The sequence below is a fragment of the Aricia agestis genome, chromosome 5 (genome assembly GCF_905147365.1).
Source record: "Aricia agestis chromosome 5, ilAriAges1.1, whole genome shotgun sequence".
Lineage (NCBI taxonomy): Eukaryota > Metazoa > Arthropoda > Insecta > Lepidoptera > Lycaenidae > Aricia > Aricia agestis.
In genome coordinates this window covers 13179642-13202572 of record NC_056410.1, presented here as the reverse complement: position 1 = coordinate 13202572, position 22931 = coordinate 13179642, and the positions used below count along the sequence as shown (strand labels likewise).

At 37.0% G+C, this 22931-nt stretch overlaps 2 protein-coding genes across 3 annotated transcripts in view; one reads left to right on the top strand and one right to left on the bottom strand.

The window, feature by feature from the left end:
- LOC121727498 (importin subunit alpha-7) overlaps positions 1-13102 on the bottom strand; it is a 32355-nt gene extending 19253 nt beyond the window's left edge. Inside the window, exons 1-6 of the mRNA XM_042115386.1 lie at positions 12954-13102; positions 12407-12580; positions 11902-12114; positions 9086-9306; positions 8503-8612; positions 1963-2116 (exon numbers count right to left, since the gene is read on the bottom strand). Of these exons, the coding sequence (XP_041971320.1) occupies positions 1963-2116; positions 8503-8612; positions 9086-9306; positions 11902-12114; positions 12407-12580 (872 nt within the window). The 5' untranslated portion in view covers positions 12954-13102. The remainder of the gene's footprint in view (positions 1-1962; positions 2117-8502; positions 8613-9085; positions 9307-11901; positions 12115-12406; positions 12581-12953) is intronic.
- LOC121727514 (UPF0389 protein CG9231) lies at positions 3954-15604 on the top strand. Of its 2 annotated transcripts, XM_042115409.1 has the most exons (3): positions 3954-3965; positions 14887-15145; positions 15233-15604. In XM_042115409.1, exons 2-3 carry the CDS (start codon positions 14946-14948, stop codon positions 15444-15446), a joined length of 414 nt encoding a protein of 137 aa, XP_041971343.1. In that variant the 5' UTR covers positions 3954-3965; positions 14887-14945; the 3' UTR covers positions 15447-15604. The 2 variants fall into 2 exon arrangements, with proteins under 2 accessions (XP_041971343.1, XP_041971341.1); XM_042115407.1 differs by lacking the exon at positions 3954-3965 and having other exon boundaries at positions 14696-15145.
- Positions 15605-22931: the final 7327 nt, after the last annotated feature.

The window sequence follows — 22931 nt, the reverse complement described above, 5'->3', positions numbered from 1 at the left end:
TCACAGAGGCAGTTTGTGAATTCAGGAAGATTCTCACTGCAATCCGTGGGCATATACACACAAATCAATAACAAAGATCGATTATCCTGTTCCACTTTAATACACACTAAGCGATCACTAATACATTGAACTACCGACACAGAAGCAAACAACGATTTTCTCCACAGGAGCGCTACACCCCCGTATGGTCTTCCAATGAGGACTCCGTTTGAGGTATCCACTGCTGATTTCCCTGTGTACGCGAAGTCATTGTGGATGGTTCCCAGGTATGATACGTCGTGGGGCAGGAGCCAGGTTTCCTGCAGGGCGAGCACGTCCACTTGATCACACAGGCGACGAACACAGTCAGCTGATCGCATAATATTCTTACAATTGAATGTACAAAGCTTAACATTTGATCTTGTGTTTCTATCCATTATTTATTTTCGGGTGGCCTATTCTCGTTCGGAGTATGTACATCCAGCTGACGTTTTTTAAAATAAATAAAACGTCTAAAAGTAACGCCCTCCGGCCATAAATTATCGTCTAAAAATTTACTAATTTTTAACTTTGACACATACAATTTGAAAGCATTGTACGGACGCTCCTTCATCATATTAATTTTTTGTAAGCTAACTGTTTCACCGGTCATTTTGGTTACATATTCACAGATGTCATTTTCAGTAGTTTCTTTGTTCACGTTTGAGATGAACAAAGGAATTTTAATATCTGACGCCTTAAACTTTTCAGATATATCAGAACACGCCTTCCCTGATTTGCTTTCAAATCGTTTCTTTATTTTTTTCTTTTGTACCAGCGACCAACCGTCTTCAGTATCGTTTTTAGGCCCATTGTTTACAATCTGAGCCAAAGTAGGTTTATTCTGAGATACGGGCAATTTTTGCGGCGAAGACTTATTATCAGTGACATTTGTAGCAGTCATATTCGAGTTAGTTAGCGCGACAAGGACGGGGTTACTACAGCTCCCTGGGTCCAAATGCGTGCGTACGGGAGAGGTATACTGTGACGACTCCTCCACTGTCACGTCGTGTACGCCGCCATGATCAGCTGATTGTACCGGCTGTAGGCCGACCGGCCCGCTATCAAAGCCGTACCCTCCACCTCGGATTTTATTCACATTTGAATGAAAAAACGGATTTATGATTTCTTCACTAACATTTTTTAGATGTTCTTTCGTAACGTAATTGTTTTTAATATCCGAAGTCACCGATTGCAGCGTCGCGATTTCTGATTGTAACACCAAAATGTCTTTTAACAGCTTCGTAACGTCGACATGATCGAAGGTAACTGGCGGTAGCTTATGAAGCTCATAGGCCACGAACAGGGGCAATTGATCGGGATCTATTGTTTTAAACACTGTAATTATGTCCTCGAGATCCTTCTGCTTTCTGTCCTTGCGACGGGAAATGCATTTCTTGCTAGTTTTGGTCGAAGTGAATAAAAGTGTTTTTGCCTCACTTATATCCTCTTCAGAGAATGCCGACACGCAAATCCGAATAATACTTTCATTATCCATCACATCTTGTCTATTTCGTATAAACGACAAAACTTCCGAAATAACTACGTTACAATTAGCACACGCACACTTATTCACAGACATTATACTTCAATACGGTCCGCTCGTTAGCGCGCGCGCGCATCGACTGATATAGCAATACAAGCTTAGCAAATAACAAAGCAAAAGCACATGCTATGACATGAAAATTAGCATATTAATGGAACTAATAGAAAATAGCATTTTCCATTACTATTTCTTCCTTCACCATTAAGTTACATGTGGGTTATCTTATCTTATATCTTTAAAGGAGCAATAGCTAAGAATCATTTTTAGAAAATGACATTTTATTCGTGTTTTATCGAATACCGAGCAAAGCTCGGTCAAACAGCTAGTGATCATTTAAATATAACATTTCTACATTTAATGTACCAATTGAAAAGGTGTTTAACCAATATGACACTTACGATAGCAACTCGACAAGCCGCCTACAAACGCCAGCGTCTATGACCGCTTGGATCTTCTCGTTGGGTCCGTCTGACAGATATGACAGAGCCCAGCAAGCATCGCTCAGTAGATCTGCATCAGTGTGGTGTAATAATCTTGCTAGAACCGGTATACCTGGAAAACATGATTTTATCTATCAGTACAATATTTTGTAGGTGCTCACAATAGTTGAGTCATATCTCAAAGTATGTTTGATTTAACTTAACAACACTTCTCAAGAACCAAATTTTTTTAAATAAAATTAACTTAAGGCGGGGATTAATCTCAATCCAAAACGATAACCTTGCACACAACCAAAGACCAAGCGTAAACGCATCGCAATAAGATTGATTTTAGCTTAGCATAAAACTCCAGTTACTCGGACGGATCTTCTCTATTTTTTCATGTTTTTTAAAAATATCTTTGGAAATATCAAATAAACATTAAGAAACAAAATTGTTCGGTTAAGGGCATTTTGATATAGATTTACTAACAATTAATTCAAATAAAATATATAATTATCCTAGTTAATACTTATATTTCGATGAAATGGATTTTTATCGGAGGTGAGTTTGTAAATTAATTACAGCCAAACATTTTAATAAAACGTAATACACGTTTTATTAAAATGTTTATGGTTTAAGGTATTTTAAATATTGTGCTTTATATCTCATATTTTTTAACACTTCGTTATTATATTGGAACTAGGTAAACCGGGAGTCACGGAGTAACAAATTGGGCTTTATCCTCGCCTTAAACTTGGAGAACAAGAAGAATGGATTGTCTCACAGATGTGCAGGACTTTATTATTACCCTGAAATATAATTTTAAAATTATTAAATATAAAATACATTATAATATTATGGGAGTGCCTCCGCTGCCGGCGCCGGCTCCCAAAAATATCAGTAATGGGAACCGGCGATAAGTATACTGCCGGCAGCCGAGATTTAAAACAACGGCTGCCGGCGCTGGCACTCGAAATGGGAACCGGTGATAATGCGTAAAACGCTAGGTTTCAGTGCCGATACACAAATTTTAAAAAGAAATAATTATAATCTCAAATATTCGACTTCAACTGACTTCCAAAGGTGAAGTAACCTTCAAAATATCCATAGCCGAACATAATATAAGTTATGTCCGGCTGTGGATATTTTAGTTTTATGTGATGCATTTTCATCTACCTTAGCTACATTTTTTCAGCTACCAAAAAGTTTTGAGAAGAAAAGATTTTGCACCACAGTTATATATATATCGTTGTTTAAAGAAGCAAAGGTACTTATATTATGCTACTATGTAGATAACATCATCACAACATCATCATCACCACTATTAAAATTATAATTATATTATACATCCCTACATTATGACCTTACACAACAACTAATCGAGGTCGAGATTCGAGATGTTGAAAAGATGAACACAGTTCAACAAGGCTTTAAATGAATATGTCAATGATGTCAATGGGCGCTGCTGGTAAAGGAGAACTGTCAAAAATGACGTTTTTGTATGATAGAAGAGTTAGTTCCTTTTCTCGCCACATTCATATAAAGCCTTGTCGAGCTGTAATAAAGTTAAGTAATATATTTTTATTGAATATTAAAAGAAAAAGTAATCTAGGGGATTTCTAGGGGGAAATCAAATTTGTTCAGGGGTACGGCGCCGAGACCATCTGGCAACACTGCGCCGGCAGCCATTTCGGCAACCGGCGCCGGCAGCGGAGGCACTCCCTAATATTAAGTTGTTACATGCTAGGGTTTGAAGGATTTCGAGAAAAAAAACCTGCTCTCTTGAAGACTTTATTAATTAGCACTAGGTCTAACTCAAAGCACTAGGTCCAAAACCAGAAGCGTAGCGTGCCTTGGCGGGGCCCCGTATTAAAAATATTAGGGGGCCCTAAGGTATGGTTGCCTTTTTTAACTGTGTGTGAAATTGTATCTCCAGATTATAAAATTATTTAAATTAGTAATTTGTGTTAAAATTGTTTGTAAAACTAATGCTTAGTGTGTAAACTTCAAGAAAAAATAATAATTTTACTAGTTAACTAGCGACCCGCCCCAGCTTCGCACGGGTATAAAATAAATTATGGCCTAAGTCACTGAAAAAATTATTAAAATCGATTCAGTAGTTTGATTTTAAATAATTTATATTCATTACTACCCATGGCCCGCATTGGTCGGTACTGCCGCAAAAGCTACTTTAACGTCCCGCAATTTTTAAATCTGTATTATCTTCGAAAATATTCCTTTAAAATTTAAATCGTAATAATTATGCTGTAAAGGGCCATAATCAACAATGTATTTAAAGTATTTAATTGAATAAGGATTATTGCCGTATTGGTTAAAATCGCTTCGAAAATTAGCCATTTGAAGTTAAAAGTAAATGACAAAAAATATGTTATTGTGGGATATATCCATACGAGATATACTTATACGTGGGAGAGCCATGCTTCGGCACGAATGGACCGGCTCGACCGGAGAAATACCACATTCTCACAGAAAACTGGCGTGAAACTCACTCGGCGAAACACAGCGTAAGCGCTTTACGCTGTGTTTCGCCGAGTGAGTTTACCGGAACCCAATCCCCTACCCTATTCCCTTCCCTACCCTCCCTTATTCCCTTCCCTTCCCTTCCCAACCTTGCCCTCCCCTATTACCCTATTTCCTCTTAAAAGGCCGGTAACGCACCTACAGCTCTTCTGATGCTGCGAGTGTCCATGGGCGACGGAAGTTGCTTTCCACCAGGTGACCCGTTTTCTCGTTTGCCCCCTTATTTCATAAAGAAAAAATATACCATCGCGGAGTTTTCTGTAGACCTTTTCAATGTGTAGAATGCGCACCCCTGCATTGGTACTTGTTCTATTATCTATTCTGTGGCATTGGTAGCGCCCATTTCGAAACGGACGTAAATCGCAATATTTTAATTTCGCCATAACTTCTAAACCAAACGTCCAATTTTAATCATTCAAAGAGCAAATATAATCTACATAAACTGTACTTAGTGATGAAATTATTTATTTTGATAAGGATTATTAGCATGAGTAAAATAAATGCGTTTAAATGTAGTCCAAAAAAATCAAGATTTTTAAATAAAAAAATGTTTTTTGTGTCTCACTTGACATAGATAGGTATATTGTGTCGCGGACATTTTTGTAGATATTTATAAGATCTACATTTACTTAGAACATGGAATAGTTCTATCTTTTATAGTTTAGGCAGCGTACTCAAAATAAGTAAATTTTCTGGTTGTTTCCGAAAAACTGAAATATCTTACGGAACCCTATATTCTCCAAAATAAAAAGTAGCCTATGTTACTCGTAAATAATGTAGCTTTCGAATGGTGAAAGAATTTTTAAAATCGGCCCAGTAGTTTTTGAGCCTATTCATTACAATTAAACAAACAAACAAACAAAGTTTACCTCTTTATAATATTAGTATAGATAGTATAGATGAACTTTAATGTGGACTTCCAAGGAATTTCAAAGTGACAGCTGACGGCAAGCTAACAAACTTTACGAAATCAAAGTGGATGAATTTTGTTCCTGATATTCTGCAAAAACCCGGGGAGTATAGTGTTTTATTCACATACTAATACACTTTCTGCTCAAAATTATATGATATTGACATCTAACACTTCACAAAACTTACCCTGAGTCACTTACAAACAAGGTTTACTTTGGCTTTGTTAGTTCTCTCTTAGCTTAACGTTTGTGGAAGCTAAAAAGATGATGGACATACTCTAGCCGACTCATATACCATAATCCGTGTTAGCTACTATCATAATTTTACTGCTCTCACAACAAATTTCGTATATAAGTCTATGTAAGTACATTTATTAACTAAAACAAATTACCAATCTTTTCATCGTCACTCTCTTGGTTTAACTGATGTTAAATCAAAGTAGATGGTAAAAAAAAACAACACTAACATACTCTGAAACACTTACAATATAGTATATTAAAACAGTATAACTAACATACTCTGTCATTCTCAAATTTGTTCAATTAAAATATAATTTTGTTTTACATAATATTTCAGTACAGTATACTCGGATTTCAGTCACTACTTTAATCTGTCTTTCCTGATCCTTTTCTCTCATTTTACATAACTTTCTTTTCATCTCTTCATTTTGCTACATTAATTTCAACAGTTTCCACACTTTACTGTTTACTGTACAACTAAAACAAAATTTGGGGCTGACAACTTTTAATTGTTTTCATCCCGTTAAATAACACCTGTTTCCAGTTACTTGGAACTTCTCTTGACTGGTGATGACACAATAACGACTTGTCACACCATGAACAGTAAAAGGAAGATAAAAAAATATGTTAAAGTTAAAAAATGTATTAGAAAAACTGAAAAATTGCTACAAAAAAAACGAAAAATTGTGAAGCAGCTTAAAAATGTACCAAAAAATAAACAAATAGTTAAAGATCAATTATTAAGCTGTTGTGAAGAGTTTGAACATACTAGGCTTAGCTACGAGCCTGATGTATGTAGCCTTCAGTCTGAAATTACAGAACTACATAGTTCCCTAACACAAATAAAAAATAGATATGAATTAGCGCAAAAAGAAATTGTCTGTCATATATCGGCTATGGATGGTTTAATAGAAATGGGACGCTACAATGAGGAACGAGTAAACTCTTTGCTCAATAACTGTCAGTGTCTCAGAAATGTAAATCATTCACAGCATGATCTTGACATTTCAGTTACCTGTTCAGAGGTAAAGGCTCATACTGAACCCTTAAAGTATGATACTCCAATAAGAAAACTACACCATTATGGTGTAAGGGGCACGGCACTCAAACTTCTAAAATCTTACCTTACAAATAGAACGCAGAGGGTGGAAGTTAACTCCATAAGGTCTAATGGAACCAAAATAAAACTAGGTGTGCCACAAAGGTCCACTTTAGGGCCTTTTCCTTTTTCTCATCTATATAAATGATTTACCTTATCTTGTTAAAGATAAGCATAAGATAGTACATTTTGCTGATGACACTTCCCTAATTTTTAATGTGAAGAGGCGACAATTTAATTATGACGAGGTAAATCGTGCTCTCTCAAAAATAGTACATTGGTTTAATGCTAATAATTTACTTTTGAACTCTAATAAAACAAAATGTTTATAATTTATCTTGCCAAATGTTAGGCAAGTACAAACCAATGTACTATTAAATGATGAGAAAATGAATTTAGTAGACACCACACCATATTCCTAGGGATAACGCTGGATTGTAAGTTACAATGGGGTCCACATATTGCGAAACTGGCAGATAGGCTTAGTTCTGCAGCATATGCTGTTAAAAAAATTCGTGAAATCACTGATGTAGAGACCGCGCGATTAATTTACTTTAGCTACTTTCATAGCATAATGTCTTACGGCATCCTCTTCTGGGGAAACACGGCGGACATTAATACAATATTTGTGCTGCAGAAGCGAGCTATTCGTTCTATTTATAAGATGTCGTCTTTGGAATCTCTAAGAGAATAATTTAAAGAAATAAGAATTCTGACCGTCACATCTGAATACATTTTGGAAAATCTCTTATATGTTAGAAAGAACATAAATATTTTCAAAAAGAAAAGTGATAATCATTATATAAATACTAGAAATAAGAACAAGTTAGCAATACCAATGTTCAGACTAGCCAAAATAAGAAAATCCTTTAAAGGCCAATGTATACACCTATACAATAAAATCCCAGAAAATGTTCACAATCTACCTTTAAACAAATTTAAAAAAGCAGTTAAAGAACGTTTGTGTGCTAAAGCATATTATAAAGTCAATGATTTCTGCGAGGACAGCACACCTTGGGAATAGGGTGGCTCCATGCAGGTTACTTTTCTTTTATTTTGTTACATAGCTGTAAGCCATAACATTGTAATTTTCCATTTTTTTAGTAAAAGATGGCCCCATGCGAGTTTCTTACGCCGGTTCTTCTCGGCGGGGTAGTTCCCGAACCGGTGGTAGGCAACGTAGTTTCTTCGTTCGACTTTCAAAAAGTGTATCATGATACCCATTTTGAATAAAAAGATATATTTTTTTTTATTTATAACTTTGAGAAATAGTGAGTTATTAATAATTTTGCTCACGTTGGGGCCCCCCGTGGCCCGGGCCCTCGTATAATTGATACGGCATATACGCCGGTAGCTACGCCACTGTCCAAAACACTAAGCACTATCACTGTCCTAGGTCGTAACTCGTAGCCAAGTCGTAGGTATGACTCTTGATCACTTGTTTTCACTCCGAAGTCACCCTGAAGATCGCTCAAACTAAACTGATTGACTGGCTCGTCTACCTGTGGCTATTTATATAGGCCGAGACGAGTTCTAGAAAATTCCTTCCTAGAACTTACCCATTTTGCGTGAACAAGTGTGGAATGTTTCCACAAAATTCACGCACGTACTCGCGCACCTAACGCCATCTAGTATCAAGTAGGGGGATTCACGTTGTCTTTGTTCCCCGAGCGACTCCACTGGTTGATGCTAGATGGCACTGTGTGTAACAATATGTTCATTTACCTGGTGCCACAGCTTCAAAATTTGTGGGTGGATTTTTGCCCCTACACAGATTTGACAGTGTCCATACTGCATTTTTTGTTATGGATAACCTCGCCGGTTTATTGAATATTCTGAAATAATATATTAAAGATATTATAATATGTTAATTATTAATAAAATTAAGATTATACAGTGTTTTAATTTAAATACGCATAATATGTAAGTAGCAAGAATTCAGAAAAAAGACAACTCAATTGTTCCCAAAATTATGTTACATACAAAGCAGCCCATTTGCGGGTGGCAAAGCATCGAATATTGGGTCGCACGGCAGTTGCGCATCACGTATATCGGACCGAGGCACCACGCGAAGCTACCCAAACTGTGGAGCGCTCGAACATGCCGCGCGATGAACAACAGCTAAATGTCGATTTTAAAAGCGCATTAGAAAAACCATAGCGTGCAATCTACTCGTCCAGTTGGGTTAGTGTTGGCCAGCTGCGTTACAAATAAATTGTGGTCTAATTTGGCTCCTGAACCAATGCGGAACCGCGGTCAAACAGTGCTCATGCGATGGTAAAAAGTCTCTATACGCAGCTATACTCACTCGAGCAGCGGTGGCAGCACACCAGCGGCGAGAACAGCATCGCGGAATCGCGGGGAATCCCCGGCGATGTTGCCGAGCGCCCAAACCGCCTGCTCGCGAACGTCGTCACTGGCCCCGCCCACTAGCGCAACAAGCACGCCCACCGCCCCGCACTCGACCACTACTCGCGTCTGCTCCGACGTCCCCGAAGCTATGTTGGTTAACGCCCACGCAGCTTCAAACTGAAGAAAAAAACAAAATATCAACCTTATTTATTATTATATTAACTCAATTAAGTTCAATCATTCAAGTTCAAAGTTAGCTTCACCATAGTGTCAGAACCACATTATGCCAAAGTTACATGAATCCCACCAAAAACATAAATGTAAAAATGGAGAGCCAAGTTCCATACAAGCATACTTGTCTATGGACTTCGCCGTAAAAAGGATGGAGATCTAAATAAGTTATGAGTGCCAAGTTCTATGGAAAATTTAAATAGTAGATTAGATCTAATTTGGCCAGTTTTTATTACATCAGTCATTTCATAGTTATTGAACATTTTATTTCTGATGAAAACTAGCCAAGTCAAATCTAATCTAGTTTAAGATCTCGCATTACATAAATAAAATCAATTGTTATAGATATTCAATAAAGCAAAGAAATATACTCTATTATTTGTTGATAATGTTATTTGGTTCCTATACATACATATTTCAATTTTCCATAGAACTTGGCACTCATTTAGATCTCCATCCTTTTTACGGCGAAGAAAAATTTAGATGTTTTCTATTATTTAGATGTGTACCACTGCTTGTTTTCTATGAGAGGCCGATGGAACAGCAAAAAATGGAAAGGGCGTAAGCGACAAAATGGTTTTTGTCGCGTTATTTAAAAACCATAAATACATTTCATATAAGCTATGGGCAAATTAATGCTTGAACCAATTTATGTACAAATTTTGGAAGCTTAAATCACTCCTCTGTTGGCAAAATAGGAATCCCTTTTTTACACAGATCTTTTTTATTGATTATTCTGTGTTATAAAAGTTGACCAATCGTGTTATGCTATATTGTATAATTCAAAGACAAAGACATGATGAAAACTGACAATGAACCTTAATAGCTTAGCTTTAGTCATTGCTGAGAAAAATCGATATCGCTTCAGCCAAATTTTCAAGATGTCGCCATAAGAGGCCGAGTGCCATAGAAATTCTCATACATACGTAATACCAAAATAATTTTCTCATACGAAAATATTTAACATGTTTGAGTTATTTTTCAGCTTAAATAGTAATTACCTAAGTTCCTGCACAAAACTTTACTAAGCACAAAATATTTAACCACTAAAAAATATTAAATTTATTTTTTTAGTGATTAAATATTTTGTAGTAAAACTAGTAAATATTTAAACACTAAAAAATATAGTAAAACACTAAAATATATATAAATAAATAGCAATTTACTACAAAATATTTATTACTATAAAAAATATTTTTTAGTATTTAAATATTTTGTAGTAAATTTACTACAAAATAATATTTTTAGTATTTTACTATATTTTTTAGTGTTTTTTTTTTTTTAATATTTAAGTAGTAGTAAATTTACTATAAATGAGAAAAGACAGAGAACAGCATAGACTCAGAACCTTTGAAAACTATATAAATAAGACGGGAGGGATAAAAAAGGCGCTCAAGTTTTTATTGGACAAAACAACCTGGATACCTAAAGTTACCGGAAGACCGACAGAATAAGAAACAAAACAATTAGAAAACGTACAAAAATGGAGGATGTAATAACAAGAATTAGGAAACTAAAATGGAAGTGGACCGGTCACATAATAAGAGGCACCAAGAAATGGTAAAAGAAATAGAGGAAGGCAGTTCCGGAGGTGGGGGGATGAATTAAAAATTACAGCAGGAAAAGCTTGGACAAGGACAGTGCTAAACAGAACAAAATGGAAAGAAATGGGGGAGGCCTTTGCCAAAGGGCAAACAGACCGAGTATATGGTACTACTGACCCGCTAGAGTCAGCGGGTTAAGCTAAAAGAAAAATCCAACAAGTCTGAAAAATAAAGGCTATAAATAAAATAAATAAATAAAAAATTTACTACAAAATATTTAAACACAAAAAAGTTTTTTAGTGTTTAAATATGTTGTAGTCAATTTTTATGCAGGAACCTAGGTAATTATTATTTTAAGCTGAAAAATAACTAAACATGGTAAATATTTTCGTATGAGAAAATTATTTTGGTATTACGTTACATATTGTATGAGAATTTCATTGGCACCCGGCCCCTTAATGATTATAGTTAGGTTAGGCAAGTACTTAAATAATAATAAACAAACATTTCGATAATCATCTGCCTTCTTTGTATTATTCATAATATTATAATTTTATTTTATCTTATATATAAAATTCTCGTGTCACAATGTTAGGCCGCATACTCCTCCGAAACGGCTTTACTGATTTTAACCAAATTTTATATGCATATTCAGTGGATCTGAGAATCTGGCTACTGGGTACTTTTTATATTGATAAGTGCATTTGTTGAAAAAATAATAGTAAATTATCACAACTCGAGACTGACAGCGACCATTGCTTGTGAGACGGGATAGCGATGGACGTTGCCATGGTGACATACTTATTTAGTCACTTCAATAAAATAATAGGGCCGAAATACTTTATATTATGACAAAGAAACGTTTGCCGGGACAGCTAGTAATATATAATGATGGAGGATCGACTCACGGCGCCCCTCTTGCCTTGGAGCCGCGGCGCACAGTTTGGAAACCCCTGTTATAGACAGTAAAAATAATGAAATAATTAAAATAAGATACCTGTAATGTGGGATTAGTAGTATTTGTTAAAAATTCAACAAATTTTGGTACTATTCCAGTTCGGATGACTTCATCTATGAGTGGATTTGGTTCTCGACTTAGAAGTTTTCTAAATTTTTGTGTTGCCATAACTTGTTCCTGTGGGTTGTCTCCATATAGGGCTGCTATCATAGCTGGTGTTATATCTTCTGTAGGTAATATTCCAACATCATCCTAAAACAAATTTTATTTCAACTACGACACGGTCACATTAACTTGACGCATCAAAATATACATATAACACGCTAGCTCCACAATGATGTCATCAAACCGTGTGTCTAGTTAATTTAAATGTGTATTATCTTCCTATGAACTAGACTAAACCAGGGTTATGCTTCAGAATTAGAAAGAGCAAATTTTGCAAAATAAAACCAAAATCTACATTTGAAAATCTACTTTTTTTCTTGCCAACACCAAACTCCCACAGCAAAATACTATGATTAGTCAGGCAAAAGTTTATAGTAACCTGCAATGGTATATCAGGTGCATCTGGTCCGGGCAAATTAACATTTCTACGTTTAAAAAGTTGCTGCTCCCTTTTTTGTTTCCTTAACTGTACACCTTCTTCTTCCCGTCGACGTCGGAGCTCATCAGCACTCAACCCAGCATTCTTGTAACGGTGCTTATGACCACTGGACATCTAATAATTTAAAGAATTAAAAATTTACAAAAATAACACTTAAGTTAGATCTTGGTTAAATTCATTAATATATTTAAAAACATTAATTATATGATCGTAATTCGTATCAGGTTTTTGTTACATGTGTTACTAACAAACAAACACTTGAGTTGGTTGTCATCCAAACACTTGCACAGAAACCAAGAAAACAATTAAATCTAGTCCAAATACAAAACTGTACCTAACCTGTGTATCGTAGTGACTCTACAAAACCTAAAAATTTTAACAATCGGGCTGGTACATAAATAAAAATTTATAAAATTACTATTTAACTTAGTCAAATCAATAGAAACGTTGTAAACGATCATAACTTAATTAATTATAAAATACTTACTGTAGTATACTATAGTTAAATAAACAATTACAAAGGCGAGTAAAACTCAATTCACCATTTAATTTTATTGTAAAAAGAAGTTGAATTTTAGAAATTTTCAATCCAATCTATAAATCACGTCACTCAACCATTGAAAAATGACGTTTATATTTTTTAAATTATGACAGTTAAAACCAGTGCTGCCACACCAAAATGTTATTGGCAATAGTTACCTACCTAACAAAAATTAAACCGCATGAAGGTGTATTTCAGCGTTTTGAGCGCTAAGTAGAACACACCCCAAGTATAGCCCGTCAAAAAAGTCACGACATTAATAGAGTCGCCACTTGTTTCCGGTGTGGCCTCTTATGGCCACACTGTATCCAGTCACTATAAAAGATTTTGATACTTTATATTAAATACAGTTTAAAAAACCAAGTTGTAAATAATTATTATGATTTATATATTATGTAGTTAAGAAAATTTGAAATAATTATGATGTAGTGTGTGTTTAATTTACGACATTACAAGAAACAATCTAATCTAATGTAAAGTATTATAATCTTTGTATATGTCAAAGTCTGTCTCTGTCAAGAAAGTGAAGAAATTAAAAAGTGGCAACATCGTAGTTTATTATGTTTCTAACCCTTGAAGACGCACACTGGAAACTTAATTATATTATTATTATCTTTACTAACGCTGTTAAAGAGCGATTATTTAGCATGATGAATGTTGTCAAGACTACAAGAGAAACCGGGTGAAGTTTGATCGCCTTTCTTTCGTGCAAGGTTAGCACGCGACGGCAAATGCTGTAATAACAACATAATACCAAATACCGTATTACAAAAATTAAGCCGCGTCTCCACTAGGCAACATTTAGCGTGCGACACGTGACGCTCAACATGTACGGCAACGCTGCACAACAGCGCGCGATATTGCCAGCTGACGCGCAACATGACGCGCGGCTTGTTGTTTGTTTAAAGAGAATTGCATCAATTGTCGTCAAGTGGAGACGCGCGCAACAATGTCCGTAGTGTGATCTAACGAACAAGTGCTCAAATTAAGCGAACTGTACCAAAACTCATAGTTTTGGTACAGTTCGCTTAATTTGAGCACTTTCAAACACGTCTATGGGTATACTGCTCACAGATACTATAAAAAAAATTATAACCACTGCCACTAAAATCAACACAAGTTCCTCTGGCGACATGTTGGCGACGACTGACGTAAAGTAGATGCGTAGACAGACAACGTAGTTCATCAAAAGTCCCGCGCTGACTTTCAACATGTTGGGCAACTTGTTGTCCAGCATGTTGCGCGTGAATTGTTGCTTAGTGGAAACGAGGCTTTAGAACTAAAGAAATTTATTCTTCACAAACTGAACAAGTAAATAACAATGATTCTTCTGAAGACGTTCATCTTTACTCTTTAGTTAAGTACCTACTTATACATAGGTACATAGGTAACTAAAGTTTTCCTTTTTGTAGTAACAAAAATAATTATTTCATTAATATAATGACGTTGTTGTTGTATTATTTTCGAATTATATTCAGATAGGTTATTGTTGTCTTTACGTTGTTTAGTGGAATTCTGGTGGTTTGAGAGGCCATTTAGGTTTTAGCGGTTTCTGGTGGTTTACGCTGCTGAATTTGGTGGGTTAGTAAAAAAAAAGTTGGCAACACTGGTAGGTAATAGGTTATAGGTATCTTTATTCTGTGAAAAGTCTTGCTCGTTATGTAATGTGATAGTTGCAAAAATTAAAGTTTACTCTGTCTACGTTACCGACACTGTTGGTGTCTATGACGGTGTGCAAAATAAAGTTTCATTTCGTTGTTCAATTTATTCTGAACCCTGTGCTCTAGATAATACGACCTAGTATTTACAATAGGTACTCAATACTCATTTGTCAGTTGGTAATCTGTGGTCAGTTTATCGAAATCATTGCCACTCGCAGCCACTTGATTCCCTCACTTTGTGATTTTCCTAGTGTTTTCCTATCAGATTGGAATCCAGATGTTTACGAAGATGAATCGAATAAATTTACTGGGAAGAAATAATTTCGCAGTTATACGATTTATGGCCACGCCTTCAGGACCCAAGCCTGTCGATGGAGGAAGTGTTTCTCCAAGATACAAACCAACAGAATTTCAAAAAACTCTTCTTGTATGGACTAAAAAGTATAAAAGCAAGGAGGAAATCCCATCATTGGTGTCGTAAGTTTTCAATCTTAAAAATAAGAAAAACGTACGTTACGTTTCTCTCCAAATAGTCCAACATTTTGAACTAATGATATTTTACAGATCAGAAACAATTGATAGAGCTCGAACTGAAGCTAGGATTAAATTTTCAAACTTTTTGATAGTACTGACTGCACTTGGAAGTTTTAGTGCAATATTATTAGGAAAAGCAGCAGCTAAGAGAGGGGAATCTGTACACAAAATGAACCTGGACTGGCACAAACAGTATGAAGAAGATTATAAGAAGAAACAAGAGGGTGAACCTAAAGCTGCTTAAACACCAAGACATGCCATAATAATGCTTTGTAAATAATTTTGACCGAAGTTTCATACATTTATGAATATTCAAATACTATTTTTGTAGTTGCCCTTGAGATATTATTTTTTGAAAATACCAATTTCGTCTAAAGAAATATTACAGATGTGCCTACTAAAGTTTCTATGATATTATTTATCTCATTTTCCTTGGGAATTTACAACCAAAGTAGTTTTGTTATTTTCCTAGTAGAGTTCAAGCAATTGTATAGGATATGTCTATTGTATTATTGTTGTCGTTAATTGACAATATTGTTGAAACTCTTTGTAATTCTAATATTTATTAAAAATAATTCAAAATTAATGAGCATCTTAGATAAGAAGAATACTAATCAAAGTAAGTGACCCATGTAAATAATCTAAGTTACACTTCATTTGTTGAGATATTGTATTGTAATATAAAAAAATATGTGAAGTTGCCAATGATTTATTATTTATTAAATTTATGATGAGATCTAATGGCTGGTTTACACATATTATTAAGTAGATAAGTAGAATTAACAAAATTTTAACTTAATTTTAAGTTATTAATTGCATGTAAACACAAAATTTAGTAGCAAGTAACAAGTTCAAATTTAGTTAAGTTATGGCTGGTTTACATAATATTATTGTATTAAGTAAATAAGTAGTCAACAAAATTTTAACATATGACTTTATACTTAATTAAATTTGCACTTGCTACTTGCTACAAAATTTTGTTTACATGCAATTAATAATTTAAAATTTTGTTGACTACTTATCTACTTGATACATGTAAAGCTATAAGAGAATAATGTCTTTTTTTTTTATTAATTAAGGGGGCAAACGGGTCACCTGATGGTAAGCAACTACCGTCGCCCATGGACACTCGCAACATCAGAAGAGCTGCAGGTGCGTTGCCGGCCTTTTAAGAGGGAATACGCTCTTTTCTTGAAGGTTTGCAGGTCGTATCGGTCTGGAAATACTGCTGGTGACAGTTCATTCCAGAGTTTTACAGTGCGCGGCAGAAAGTTACGCGAAAAACGCACTGTGGAAGACTGCCACTCATCAAGGTGATGAGGATGGTATGTTTTTCGCATGGGACGATAGCGAAAAGTTGCAGGTGGTATGATTCCGAACAATTCCTCAGAGCACTCCCCGTGATACAACCGATAAAGGATGCAGAGTGAAGCTACATCTCGGCGTAATTCCAGGGGGTCCAAGCTGTTTGAAACACTATGGCAGTCAACAATTCGAGCAGCCCTTCGTTGGATACGATCCAGAGGGAGCAGTTGGTATTTTGGCGCCCCTGCCCAGAGATGAGAACAATATTCCATATGAGGCCAAACCTGCGCCTTGTAGAGTTGTAGGCGTTGGTCCGGACTGAAGTACTGTCTCGCTCTGTTAAGTACACCAAGCTTCTTCGAGGCTAATTTGGCCTTACCCTCAAGATGATATCGGAACTGGACTTCGCTCGATATGTTGACGCCAAGTATCTCAATGCTAGGGGAGATGGTTAAAGATATGCCCTCGAAACGAGGATAAACGACCATTGGTGACTTTTTAGTGGTGAACGCGCAGACTTGTGTCTTGGTGGGGTTGAATTGGACTAAGTTACGTCTACCCCATTCAGAGACCTTCTCCAATGAATTCTCCACCTTAGACACAAATTCGTTTTGACTCTCAGTGACATTTTGCCGAGAAATATTAGGGGAGCCGGTATATACAGCATCACCTGTACTATCATCCGCATAGCAATGAATGCCGTTGGTTTGTAACTTGTCATTGATATGCAGTATGAATAGAGTAGGCGATAGCACACAGCCCTGAGGGACACCAGCATTAACAGACTGAGTTTCCGAGCATTCGCCGTCAACTACGACCTTTATGCTTCTGTCTGCTAAGAAACTAGTGACCCACTTACATAATTTCTCGGGAAGCCCGTATGATGGAAGCTTTGATAGCAGCGCTTTATGCCAAACCCGATCAAAGGCCTTCGCAATGTCCAAACTAACAGCCAATGCCTCTCCCTTCGACTCAATTGCCTGAGCCCAACGATGAGTCAGGTATGCCAAGAGATCACCAGTCGAGCGACCCTTACGGAACCCGTATTGTTTGTCGCTTAGCAATCCCTGGCCGTCCAAGTATCGAAGAAGCTGGCTAATGATAATGGATTCCATTATCTTCGAGAAGAGAGAGGTTATATAGCGATTGGTCTGTAGTTAGAAGGATTTGAGCGGTCACCTTTTTTGGGGATCGGGTGCACCAAGGCTGTCTTCCAGGAAGCCGGGACGATGCCATTGGAATAGGAGAGCCATGATGCTCGTGCATCGCGGTATGGTCGGCGGTTTCTGCCCCCCGTCATCCAGGGTCGAGTTTGACGCAAAGAGCTTGCCCAGAAGATCGGCTTTGTCCTTTGCGTACTGGGCCAACGATCCATTTCCTACGTGTAGGGATGGTAGGGTTGGCTTGCAGAAATTTCCTTCAATAGCTTTGGCCAGAGACCAGAATGCACGGGTTCCCGAGGGGAGGAATCCTATTGACGTGCTGTTGCTTTGCTGCTTTGCCCGAGTAATCTCTTTCTTGAGGGACCTAGAGGCAAGGTTGTACTCCTTTTTATATGTGCTGGTATTTAAATCCCGAGCAGACACTGCGTTGGCCCAGGATTGGTAAGCCTCCTGCTTCCGGCGAGAACCTTTTTTGGGGGATGAACCAAACCAGGGACGAAATCTGCCGCCAGTTGGCACTACAGAGGTCGGAATGAAAAGTTCCATCCCCTGCATCACCACATCGGCAACAGAGTTGGCAGTGTTGTCGGGATCATCCGGCGAGAAGCACGCGTGCCCCCAAGGATAGGATGCAAAAAACGACCGCATCCCATCCCAGCCTGCTGACTTGTAGTGCCACACACGACGGTATTTAACAGTGTAGCGTAGGCGTAGTAACCAGTTGTGTCAAGTCGTTCGCAAGGGCAAAGTTGCAGACAGATCTCCCCGCATGATCAGTTTTACTGGAATTGAGCCAGTCGGCGTGGTGGGCATTAAAGTCGCCAAGTATTATGATCTCTGCGGATGGGATCTGCTGCTGCACAAAATCTGAAGCAGCTTGCAGGTGCTCCAAGAGTCGGTCCGTCTCGGGGTCACCACTATGGGACCTATATAGGCACGCATAGACGAGAGGGTGGTCGTCGCAATCTATGCGGAGCCATAAGTTTGATAGGTCCATGACCTCAAGATTGCTGAGGCGGCGAGAGCTGATATCATCTCTGATATACACACACACTCCAGCTTTGGGTAGAAAGGAGTGCTCGAGGTAATACCCTGGGTGGGAAAGGTATGATGTGTCACTCGGAGATGATATCTGCGTCTCGGTTAAAAAGAGCAAAGCTTTGCCGTCTCAAGGTGGTAATGGACAGCATTAAGGTTGGAGTGTAATCCCCTGATATTACAAAAGTCCATGTTTAATATCTACGGGGGTGCCTTTGTGTGTTTGCTCTTGCCCCGAGCAGATTGGAGCGCAGTTTTGCCCTCCCCAGAATACGAGGGGCAGCCTGGACGTCCACGTTCAGTTCCAGGAGTTCCTGAGCCTGGACGTCCAGAGAGGGATTCTCCAACGCAGTTTGAACATTTTGTTACTCCTCCTGGGGTAACAAATTGTTTTTCAACTGCGGCATTTCTAGGGGGGTAGGGGATTGGGCCTCCGGTAAACTCACTCACTCGGCGAAACACAGTGCAAGCGCTGTTTCACGCCGGTTTTCTGTGAGGCCGTGGTATTTCTCCGGTCGAGCCGGCCCATTCGTGCCGAAGCATGGCTCTCCCACGGACAAAACTAGACTAACATTTAGTTTTTCTTACCCTGTACACATATTTTATAAGAAACTATATTATAATATCTATGGACGCTGCACACCACGTCAGTCTGGCCCCATGATAAGTACCTGAAGCAGGGATGCTGCGAATATCCGCATCCGCATATATTTGGACATCCGCATCCGCATTAAATCCATGCGGATTTTTATGCGGATGCGAATGTCATACGAGTTGCGACAAGAAAAAAAAGCGGCGGGGTCTGTGAATGGCACGTGCCATTCACAAACCCCGCCGCTTTTTTTTCCGTTCCGCCGCTTTTTTTGTTCCGCCGTTTGCGCGTGACAAATGACCAATGGGAGCGAAATAGCCGGCCAAGTGCGTGTCGGCTACGCACAATAGAGGGTACCGTAGTATCGCCAGTTTTTGATAAGTTTTGTATCGTCAATGAATGTACAATTATAACATGTTTTACACTACTAACAACATCATCTCAGTTACATTCAAATGAATTTGAACGAAAAATTCCTTTGTACTTCTCAATAACTTATAATGTCTTCTTAGCCGTGATAATTTTATATTTAAATTAAGCATATTTTCTACTCCCGTGAATTTTTCCACATATTTTTCAGAATCAACCGTTTAGCTAATAGCTGGTACTAGGAGGAGACACTGGACACTAACGATTTCTTCCACTTTAAAACTTTACATATTTCTTCGAATAATAATACTCGTAATATTTTTAAAAACCCTATCCAACGACAGCACACACGGTGGAGTGGACGCAAAAAAAAAGACTTGTCCACGCTTGGTGTGTAAGGGAGGTCCCATAATTTTTTTCAAAGGTTTTATATACCATTTTGTCGACTGGCATGCCGAATTTCGGCTTCGGGTTATTCTCTGAGCGAAACCGCGGAGAAAAGACAGACAGACGGACAGATATATCGAAAATATAAGGGTTCCTTGTTAGTTACGGAACCCTAAAAACTGTCACAGGATCCGACGCGTTTATTGTGGTGCATCAACTATTGCCTTGTGTAAATTAATCACTACGTGTTTGTTTGTGCTTCTTACTTAATAAAAAGCGGCATTATTACTATTAAATAATTTAAGTATAATGCTTTATGCTCCTATTTATAAATTTTTGTACTAACAAAAAAGTGGTAGAGGTTAATACAGGGGAATTAATATAATTTTTCATTTACAAATTATTATCTCTTTAATATAAAAGTATTCTTATAGTACAGGTACCCTAGAACAATTTTTTTATTACTATCAAGGTAATTTTTTGTTAGCAGTTCATTTTGATAAAAGGAACAATTTCCTCTGCGAAAGTGGTAGCTTACAAAGATAAATATGATTTAATATTTCAATTGTCTTAAAATATGGATTGTTCTATTCAAAATGCGTTTCAAAATGAAGCTACTCACAAAAAGTAGCTTGATATTAATTAAAAATTTGTTCTAAGGAACCTGTACACATTGTTTGTAACACATTAATTAAAAATTAAAATAATACTTTTTCATTTTATGAACTATATTTATGTAGGATCTGAAACATCTACATCCGCATCCGCGGATGTGAACCTCTAAAAATCCGCATCCGCGGATGTGAAAAAATCGGGATCCGCAACATCCCTGACCTGAAGGACTTGTGTTATGGGTACCCCGTACCAGATAACAGAATTATATTTAATAATTTTATACTATACCATGGACGAATTATACATTCGTGACTATACATATTTTTAAGATTTTTATTATATCATACACATATTTAATACACATCCATGACCCAGGAACTTTGAGAACTTTTTGTTCCGTCGGCGGGATTCAAACCCGCGACCCCCGGTTTGAGCTACCAACAGCCCACCAACTGAGCCACAATGGGAACAAATATAATGACCACCAAAAAATGCACTGATAGTGATACCCTAAACTTGTTTACCAAAAAAAGATAATTAACACCAAAAAACTAAAGTCTAAAATTGCAATACTACCAGCTATTTTAGTCATGACAACACTTCAAATTGTAATCGAACACCAAAGTAAATGATCACCAAATATAGTAAATGACCACCAAATATAGTAAATGATAGCCAAATATAGTAAACTAGCTGTTGCCCGCGACTTCGTCCGCGTGGACTTCAGTTTATAGCGTGCGGTGTCAATAAAATTGGTGTCAAAAGCTTTTTAAAACCCTGGTACCCCTTAAATCAAAATACCCAAAACAGCCGTGTAGTGTGCACATAATAATATGATTTTTTTTTAATTAAATTTTTTTATACCTTTTAAAGCTTATTTAGCGTTACACAACTTAGCTGCATTATGCATTACACAACTTTAGCTTTGCCCAATAGCCAATACCCATAGCCCATAGGCCATAAACTATTTAGTATTTGACTGTTGTTTCTGATTTCTATGTTGGTACGTGAGTTATTTTAATAACATGTATAACAATCGAAAGAATCGAAATATTAACTCAACATGGTATCACCTCTTATAGAAATACGCATGAGCAAGCAATAGCGCGATCTAGGGGTCTCTTGGTGCCATCTATTTTGAATTTTTGGAACTAACTTAATTTGACCAAATTTACGCATTTTCAACTCCTTACAACCCCCTTTTCCAGTTAAAAAGTAGCCTATGTCCTTTCTCAGGCTTTAGACTATCTGTGTACAAAATTTAATTACAATCGGTTCAGTAGTTTTAGCGTGAAAGCGAGACAGACAGACAGATATACTTTCGCATTTATAATATTAGTATAGAACGTGTATAACAATCGAAAGAATCGAAAAACTTAGCTTGACATGGTACCACCTCTTATAGAAATACGCATGAGCAAGCAATAGCGCGATCTAGGGGACTCTTGGCGCCATCTATTTTGAGTTTTTGGAACTAACTTAATTTGACCAAATTTACGCATTTTCACCCCCTTACAACCCCCTTTTCCAGTTAAAAAGTAGCCTATGTCCTTTCTCAGGCTTTAGACTATCTGTGTACAAAATTTCATTACAATCGGTTCAGTAGTTTTGGCGTGAAAGCGAGACAGACAGATAGACAGAGATACTTTCGCATTTATAATATTAGTATGGATAGTATAGATGATCACCAAATATAGTAAATGATCACCAAATCCTTGTGAGCAAATCAATGCGATATTTTTGTCCAAATAAATCACTACGATTGACAAAACATGTAACAAGCATATTAGTAGGTAACAAATTAGACCTAATATTGTGTTGTTGTATGGGCGCCCCCCTCAAATAATAATTTTATTTTGTTTTAGTACTTGCAACAGATATACCGATCTGTAAAATTTTTAGGAGTCTAGCTGGAGTGGTTCTTGAGATACAGCCTAGGCCCTAGAGATGGACGAACAGACGGACAGACATAGAAGTCTCAGAAATAGAGACCCGCTTATAAGGTTCCGTACCCAAAAGTTACAAACGGGACTCTTTTACTAAGACTTCGATGTCTGTCTGTCCGTCTATACGTCTTTTTCTCTTTACTAGGATATTTGCTACATAAAAATATATTTGGTTATAATTTTACATTAAAATACTAACGTATAATGTTGGTGATCGTTTAATACTTTTGGTTTATGTAACAATGATTTATTTGGAGTCATTTTGCATAAATAGGATAGCGAGATAATAAATCTTTGGTGATAATTTTACATTA

What these genes read in the sequence shown, in the direction of transcription:
- LOC121727514 (XM_042115409.1), top strand. Translation starts at nt 14,946, where the DNA reads ATGTTTACGAAGATGAATCGAATAAATTTACTGGGAAGAAATAATTTC. An exon ending in GAAATCCCATCATTGGTGTC is followed by an intron (nt 15,146 to 15,232) that starts GTAAGTTTTCAA and finishes GATATTTTACAG; the next exon opens with ATCAGAAACAATTGATAGAG.